At 27.7% G+C, this 8859-nt stretch overlaps 1 protein-coding gene across 1 annotated transcript; it reads left to right on the top strand.

Moving 5' to 3' along the window:
- The first annotated feature begins 2398 nt into the window (after positions 1–2398).
- On the top strand, positions 2399–4596 carry LOC106753416 (cytochrome P450 78A5). The gene is made up of 2 exons (XM_014635224.2): positions 2399–3454; positions 3779–4596. The coding sequence occupies exons 1-2, from the start codon at positions 2507–2509 to the stop codon at positions 4385–4387; spliced, it is 1557 nt and encodes a 518-aa protein (XP_014490710.1). The 5' UTR covers positions 2399–2506; the 3' UTR covers positions 4388–4596.
- Positions 4597–8859: the final 4263 nt, after the last annotated feature.

An 8859-nucleotide genomic window follows, 5' to 3' on the forward strand; every position in this document is an offset into this window, starting at 1 on the left:
TCACTTAATTTTTTAAAAGAAATTAAACTTAAAGTCCAATTTTAAAACAGATACACATGAGTTTATTTTAATATAATTTAATATTTAAAATTTTTAGGTAAGTTGATAAGAAGGGTTTTTAGCGAGTTAGATTTATTTCTGGCCTGTACTAAAATTTGCAATATCTTATTTTAAATGCATTAAAATGAATTAATTTAACTTATTACTTTTATCAATATAATCAAAATGTTTACATATTTTAACAAAGATTATTATAAAAATAATAGTAGTTAGAATTAAAGTTTCCACCTATACAATTTCACAAACAAAAAATTAAACATTCAAATTATTCCAAAATCATTAAATAACATTCTAGTATTTAAAAAAAAATATCATTTTACAAAATTTGAATAAGTAAATAACTTCAATAAAAATCTTTTAAAAAAATATAAAAAAGAAACTAATGACAGGTTACTATTGATAGGTTATGGATCTTCCCATCTTCAATTTTTGAATCCCTTGATTAAATGAAAGATTATTAATTAAATGAGACAAATTAACTCAGGTATTAGAATTCACATTACATAAAGATATCATTAACATGTATGTTTTCAATAAAAACAATAAATGTCAATAAAAATCACTTATCAAGACAAGATTACATTTAATATTACCTAGTTAATTAAAAAAATTGACAATATCAACTTAATTATTTCATATAAAAATTTTAAATACTTAGTAAGTTACATATTTTAATAAAAACTTAATTAAAAATATTCAAAATCATTATAAACTTAAACTTTAATGTTAGAGAATAAATGTTTGTACAAAAATAATTAATTAAAGATATCAATTCATAATATCTGAGTATTCAAACATCTTGTTTGTTTATTTTTCTTGCAATTAAATATTAAAATTTAACATCTTAACACCAAATTAATTTTCTTGATATTAACAATATTATATAATAATCCAATATGCGATTTTTGGAGAATGTAAAACGATGGATTTTAACTATTTTAATATTAAAATAATAACAATAGAATATAATAGATAATTTTTAAAATATTTTTATGATTTTAATCATATTTTAATCATAAAAATAAAACTACTTGTATTTAAATATATATAATAATCTCATGTGCAAGAAAAGAATTGAATAACTGAATTGACTATTATCACGAAACATGTATGATTACCAAATGAAAGAAAGAATAAAAGACATGATACATCCCCAACCTTCTTTCTCCTCATGCTTATATAACAACTTTGAACACAATTATTTTAATAATGTTTTATATCATTTAATACAAATTTGTTTTTACTATATAAATTTCCTTTTGTTAAAACAATCACATCAAAAGTTATTTAAAACTCCTTTCTTGTCAAAGTATATTTTTGTTTAAAAAATATGAGGAACATGAGAAGTAATAAAAAAACAGAAAAAATTTAAAATCAAAATTATAATGATTTATATATACTTAAAAAGAAAAAAAAAATACCACAAATAACATTTGGCAAATATTTTGTCTTATTTTGTTAAACTATTTTGATTTAATTTTTGATCTTTCACTTCAATCTTAAAATATTTCAAATTATTTTCCTCATACTATCTTGTAATAATTAAGAAAACAAAAATATAATACATTTTTCTTAGATCATGAACTTAATTAAAAATTAATATTCATAATTACTTACAAAAATTAAAAAATAATGATCATAAACTTATTAATAATTTATCAAATTTATATTACGGATTTTTTTGTTATGAATAAGCATTAAATTAAAATATAATACACAATTAATCCTATAAATTTGCATGCATTTATCAATCAAAATCAGATGTTATAATTATAAGAGAAATATTTTTATTTATGAATATATGAAACCTCTAGTATTTCTTTATCATTATTATTATTTTCAGAAAATAAATAAAAGTAATCTAATCATAAATTATTAAATATAATGAATTAATTCAGCTTTAAAATAATTTTAAAAATTTAATATAAAGATGAAAGTTGGCTCATTAATTTTTTTTATAAAAAAAATATACTTTTAACATGCATAATAATTCTTTTACCATAATTTTTATTATTTTTTTTCTTTTTAAGAAAAATATTTTTGTTATATTTAAAATTTTATATTTATTTGAGATCAATTTCTTATTTTTTTTTTTATAAAATATAAAAATTTAAATTTTATGACTATTTTATTTTTATAATGAATGAAAGGTATATAAGGATGTATCCAACTGTCTTAAAAAAACTATAAATATTTATTTTTTTAATAAATTTTACTCAGAGTAGATGTGTAAAATAAAAGACATGATTTGGGAGACATTTATTCTGTTTAACCATGGTTAATGAAATTTTTAACCACACCACTCATCACTTTCTATATAACACCAACCCTTTCATACCATTCAGTACTCCTTCCTTACAGCATACTTTCTCTTCATCTCTCTAGCATCTCTGTACTCTTTTTCTCTACCATTTTCCTTTCACATTCACAACACCATAACAAAAAAATGTCACTGGATTTTCATCACCTTTTGTTTTTCCCTGAACTTGTTCAGGCCCCAGTTCTTTCCGTCCAAGCCGTTCTGTGTGTTATCTTCTTCACCTTCCTTTTCACTATTTTCCTTACTCCTGGGGGCCTTGCTTGGGCCCTGTCCAAGTCATCGGCCGGAACCATTATCCCTGGTCCAGTAACGGCCCTGCTCGGAGTCTTCACCGGTTTAACTCCTCACCGGGCGTTGGCCAAACTGGCTCGCTCCCACAGTGCGGAGAAGCTCATGGCTTTCTCCATCGGCTTAACCCGGTTTGTTATTTCGAGCGAACCAGAAACTGCTAAGGAGATTCTGGGCAGTACTGGTTTTGCTGATAGACCGGTGAAGGAGTCGGCTTACGAGCTTCTGTTTTACCGTGCGATGGGGTTCGCACCATACGGGGAGTACTGGAGGAACCTGAGGAGAATATCCGCCCTCCACCTCTTTTCTCCAAAGAGAATAGCCGGATTCGAAGGGTTCCGGTGCGAGGTGGGGTTGAAAATGGTGGAAGAACTGAAAAAGGTTATGAGTGAGAACAGACAGGTGGAGGTTAAAAAGGTGCTTCATTTGGGGTCGTTGAACAATGTAATGATGACCGTTTTTGGAAAGTGTTATGGGTTTTATGAGGGTGAGGGGACTGAGCTTGAGGCCTTGGTGAGTGAAGGGTATGAGCTTTTGGGTGTGTTTAACTGGAGCGACCATTTTCCGTTACTGGGGTGGTTGGATTTGCAGGGTGTGAGGAAGAGGTGCAGGAATTTGGTTGAAAAGGTTAATACTTTTGTTGGAAAGATCATTGAGGAACATAAAATGAAGAGGGAGAAGGGTGAGTATGTGAAAGATGAAGGGATGTCTGATTTCCTTGATGTGTTGCTTGATTTGGGAAACGAAAACAAACTCAGCCAGGCTGATATGATTGCAGTGCTTTGGGTAAGTGATTTATCATCTTTCCTTTCGATCTCACGTCATAGTAATGGTTTTTTAGAGGACTTCTCATTTTGCATGTTGATGAACTGTAACAATAAATTTGAAATGAAGTTTTGATTTATTTAAATTTATGTTTGCATGTTACTGATCAATGGTATTTTTATCAAGAGAATGAAAAAAATATGAGAAAACAATAGGAAACAGAAGATTTTCCTAAATAAATATGAAGATTGAGATTGATTTTCTAATTAAAGACATATTAGTACATTTAGATTTAAGTATTATTTTGATTATTGTATGGTGTTCTAACTTGGAAGTGGATCTCAGGAAATGATTTTCAGGGGAACAGACACAGTGGCAATTCTACTGGAGTGGATTTTGGCGAGGATGGTTCTCCACCCAGAGATACAAGCAAAGGCTCAAAGCGAAATAGACAGTGTGTGCGGGTCATCGAGGCTGGTTTCTGATGCAGACATTCCGAACCTGCGATACCTTCAGTGCATTGTGAAGGAGGCTCTAAGGGTGCACCCACCGGGCCCTTTGCTGTCGTGGGCTCGTTTGGCGGTGCATGATATGACTGTGGGAGACAAACACATTCCAAAGGGAACGACGGCGATGGTGAACATGTGGGCAATCACGCACGACGAGAGGGTGTGGGCTGAACCGGAAAAGTTCAAACCGGAGAGGTTCATTGAGGAGGATGTGAGCATAATGGGAAATGATTTGAGGTTGGCTCCGTTCGGGTCTGGGAGAAGGGTGTGTCCTGGGAAGGCCATGGGCTTGGCCTCTGTTCATCTCTGGCTTGCTCAGTTCCTTCAGAGTTTTCAATGGGTTCCTTCTCATGATGGTGCTGTGGATTTGGAAGAGCGACTCAAGCTTTCCATGGAGATGAAGAAGCCACTGTCTTGCAAGGTTGTGCCTAGGGTTGTTGTTTAAGTATTTCAGTAGGAAGTTTGCTATGGTATTTGCTTGTTTTCATTTAGTAGTAATCAAGTAGGGTTTAGTTAATTTCTTTTATGTCATGTCCTGTTGTGTTTGTTCTTAGGGTTTAATGGTAGGGTTTGGAGGTAGTTCAGAAGTTGGTGGTTTTCTGAGCAAAATTTTCTAATTTAATGAATGTTGTTTTCTATGTGTGGTTTTGAATATGGACTTGAGCTTCTTTATTTTATTGTAGTAAGTTAATATTTTAATTAAAAGTTTTTTCACTCTAATAAAAATGATATTAAATAAAAAAAAAATCATGTGGGTAATTTAGTGATTTTAATTAAAGTTTTTTCACTCTATTAAAATTTTATTAAATAAAACACCTAGTATAAGAATATTTTGGACTATTCCGTATGGCTTTAGATATGTGATAGTATATAACACCCAATCAAGTAGTAAGAAGGAGCTAGATTTTAATTCTCTCTCAATGTTTAGGATTTTTTTAAATGATTCCATTTCAAATGAAATTTGTAAGTGATAAAAGGTATAAAGTTGATTGTTGGAGATCTTAATTTGGTATAAAAGGTAGAAGAACAAAAAAACAAAAAACTATTTGTTCAATTTTTGTAAACTCTAGATAAAAACTTAGAAAAGCAAGTATTTTCTAAAATTTGTGTATTGAAAGAAATTTCAAAAGAAATCTTAAAAACCTTGCAAAATAGATTATATATTATATGGTTTGAGGAATTAAAAAAAATTATATTTTAAATCATGTTTAAAAGTGAAGGTTTAGGAATTTCTGGTGAGTGTTATGTAATAATTTGTGTAGATTTAGTTGAGGAGTATTCATTATTGGGACAGTTAAAGTTGTGATAGGTTAAGTTAGCATGAATCAATCTGATGAAAAATGTTGTAACTTGGAAATGTTATATGGATGGTTTTGAATAAAAGAAAAGACTATTGATTTGGTTGAAAGGAGAAAGAAAGTACATAGGCAGATATGTAAAGATTCTGAAAAAGAAAGATTACTATAGTTAATTTGAACCAATATAAGATTGAATTTAAATGTTGTTGTAAAGAATATAAGATTGTGTTGGTAATGTTAAATCGAAATGGAAAAGAAGTGTAATGATTATTCTGGTTCAAGAATTGTTCGAGTGCAACCTGCACTTAACTCTACAATGGCCGACATGTGAGATAGTTTATTCTTTGAAAGTTGATTCTATGAATAGAGTTTTTGGGTCGTCAGATTCTATCAAAAAGTGATTTGCCAGATTTTTACCCAATTATATGCATCTTTTATGGCTGGGAAATTGACATGCGTTTTTCGTTTTCAATTATTCAACTATTAGAGTTCCTCTCTCTCTCTCTCTCTCACCTAGTTAAATTGTAATTTTAATTTATACTTATTTAATATTTTGGTTTTCTATTTTTTAATTTGGTTCTAACATTTGTTTAATATTTGTGGACTAATGGGATTTTTATTTTTTTTAATATAGTTTTGTTATTTAAAAGAATTTTAACGTGATATTAAATGTTAAATGAGTATTAATATTATTTAGAAGGTCACAGGTAAGTTTTTTATTTATTTATTTATGTTTTTTTACTTCACTCTTCACCATCAACCATCATTTTTCATTTTCTTCTCTTTTATTACTCACTTTCAACCATCCTTTTTATCTTTCTTTCTATCTTTTCTATCATAATTTTTTTTTTATTAAGAATTGAATTGTAAATCAAAATCTCACATTAAATAGAAATAAAAAAGTAAAATATTATATAAAAGTGAAAGATCTATTAATTTATTATCTCAGATTTTGGATAAAAAAGATTATCAATTTTTTTTCATCTCTACACTTTAACCCTTTAAACTAGATTTACTAAAAAAACATAATTCTCAACCAAACTCCAAACAAGAAGTTTAAAGAAAAAAAATGTGGTGGCTTCTCTTTTCTTCCTTTCAAAGAAGATAACAAGTTTGATTTGAAAGATATATAGTAAGAAGGAAAGTGGAATTTATGTTGAGTTTGATAGTGAGATTTAAGAAGGAGCGTATTTTCTTACACTTGTTATACTAGAGACCATCAGAAACATCATAACCCCTCACTAATAATTTTGAAGTCTAAAAAATTATATATTTAATCATTGTCACTAATATAATAAAAATAAGAATATAATTGAATTATTTTATAACTATAAAAGAAACCATAAATATCTAAACAATTGCCCTTAATTCCTTTATATTTCTTATTCATCAATCATTAAATCAAAACTAAAATTTCTAGTTTTTTTAAGGTAAATAACTCTTGTGTGTAAGAAATTTATTTTTCATTTTATTTTTACAACCTTATTTTGATAATTTTTATGGTAAAAAATTATCTTTCTATTATACTTGTAGAAATTGGAAAAACTAAAAGAAGATGAAATAAACTATCAATCTCCTTAACTTCTATATTCTTGTCAAAAATTGACAAAAAAAAAATTATCAAAATCAACTTAAATATTAAGGGATGTTATTGTATATAACCGAAGACCTTTCACCCTTATTAATAATAACCTCTAATGGCATACCGATTACCGAGGACCAAATTTATCAAAAGTTAATAACTATCCACAGACCAACATTTGCTTAAGAGATAGATTATACATATCGAATAGCGCCTACTGAGTACTTACTATCACCTGATGTCGAGTGCCTAATGTCGAGTGTTGAATGTTGTACACACCCTTCCAAAGATCTAGTTATATATGCAGATATCGAATGTCGAATACCAATTTGTGTTATCTACTAGAGCGTAGTGTTGCCTACCTACCATGCATGAAGAGCACCATACTTTCTACCAATAATACTATATATCACTTACTGCCTGTCGAAGATATTGACAAATCCTATGCTACATAACTTAGCCAAATTTGGATAACCACCGCTTCAGGTAATCAAGCCATTAGGCCACTAGGTCTATCCAGACCCTTTTAGGTAAAGACCCACAAATGTTAAAATATTCTTATAAATACAACAGTAATCAGGTTTTGACCTTACTTTTTACATTACTAATTATTTTGACTTTAAAAACTAACTTGAATGTCGAAAATTTTCATACAAACACAACAATCGTTCATTTTGAAGAAGACGAGTATTAGGAGGACAAAAGAAGATTAATAGATGAAGGCTAGATAAAAGTAACTTATGAAACAAAAGCCTCTTTCCAGAGTACCACTTCCACTAAGTACACTTTTTTTTTTCTTTTAAGAATGAAATGAAATGTGTAAAAAGTGAGACCATAAATAATGATTTGTGTTTAACTTTCCCTTTTTTCTTTATAAACAAAAAAAAAACGTAATAAATTGAGATGAAAACAAATAATAAGTAACTCAAAAAATAAAGAAAGAGAAAATAAAAAATGACGGATTTCATTGAAAAAAAGAATATAATATAATTTTTATAAATTCACCTTATACATAAACAAAATTTAAAAGTTTGGGAGTTTGCCCAAGTAACATCCACCACCAACCACGACATTCCATTTGCAGTACTGATATGTAGAGAAGACAATGAGTGAATGTGCAATGAAGAAAAAAATCCAGAAAAACTCAGGAAAAAAAAAACAAGATAATGACTTGTTACCTTTGAAATTATATCAAAAATAATTTAACCAAAGAAATCACATTGAATTTTTCAAACAAAATAAGTATTTACTTGAGAAAAAAATTAAATACTTACACTTAGAGGTGTCAAACTAACTCATGGCCCGAGGACCAGCTCCAATCCACGGTTGAAAAAGCCCTATTTTAAGAAGCCCCCAAGTAGGGGGTCAGAAAAAAGTCTCAACCCCTAAAACCCGCTCTCAAGTGGGTTAGGGTCAGGGTTAAAGTGGATTTAGCCCACTCTAAAACTTAATTAAATTTTAACTCCACTCTAAAACTTTAATTAAATTTTAGAAATAATATAATTTGTATATACATAATTTATTGTAATTTTACTCTCTCTCTAAATATTATATATTATATTATATTAAATCTTATTATTATAATAATAAATATTTCTTTTTAACGTTTGAATTTTATTGTTATAAAATATTATTATTATATTATTATAAACAAGTTGACAATTAATTATATATATAAACTTTGTCAAAACATTATTTTTTCACAAAATAACATTTATATATTATATTATACTAAATCTTATTATTATAATAATAAATATTTCTTTTTAACTTTAAATTTTATTGTTATAATATTATTATTATACTATCATAAATAAGTTGTCAATTAATTATATATATAAATTTTGTCAAAACATTATTTTTTCACAAAATAACATTTATATATTATATTATATTAAATCTTATTATTATAATAATAAATATTTCTTTTTAANGTTTGAATTTTATTGTTATAATAATATTATTATATTATTATAAACAAGTTGTTAATTAATTATATATACAAACTTTGTCAAAATATTATTTTTTCACAAAATA

The sequence above is a fragment of the Vigna radiata genome, unplaced genomic scaffold, assembly GCF_000741045.1.
Source record: "Vigna radiata var. radiata cultivar VC1973A unplaced genomic scaffold, Vradiata_ver6 scaffold_228, whole genome shotgun sequence".
Taxonomy (NCBI): Eukaryota; Viridiplantae; Streptophyta; class Magnoliopsida; order Fabales; family Fabaceae; genus Vigna; species Vigna radiata.

Coding starts and splice junctions, on each gene's coding strand:
- LOC106753416 (XM_014635224.2), top strand. CDS start 2,507: ATGTCACTGGATTTTCATCACCTTTTGTTTTTCCCTGAACTTGTTCAG. Junction 3,455..3,778: donor ATATGATTGCAGTGCTTTGG/GTAAGTGATTTA, acceptor AGTGGATCTCAG/GAAATGATTTTCAGGGGAAC.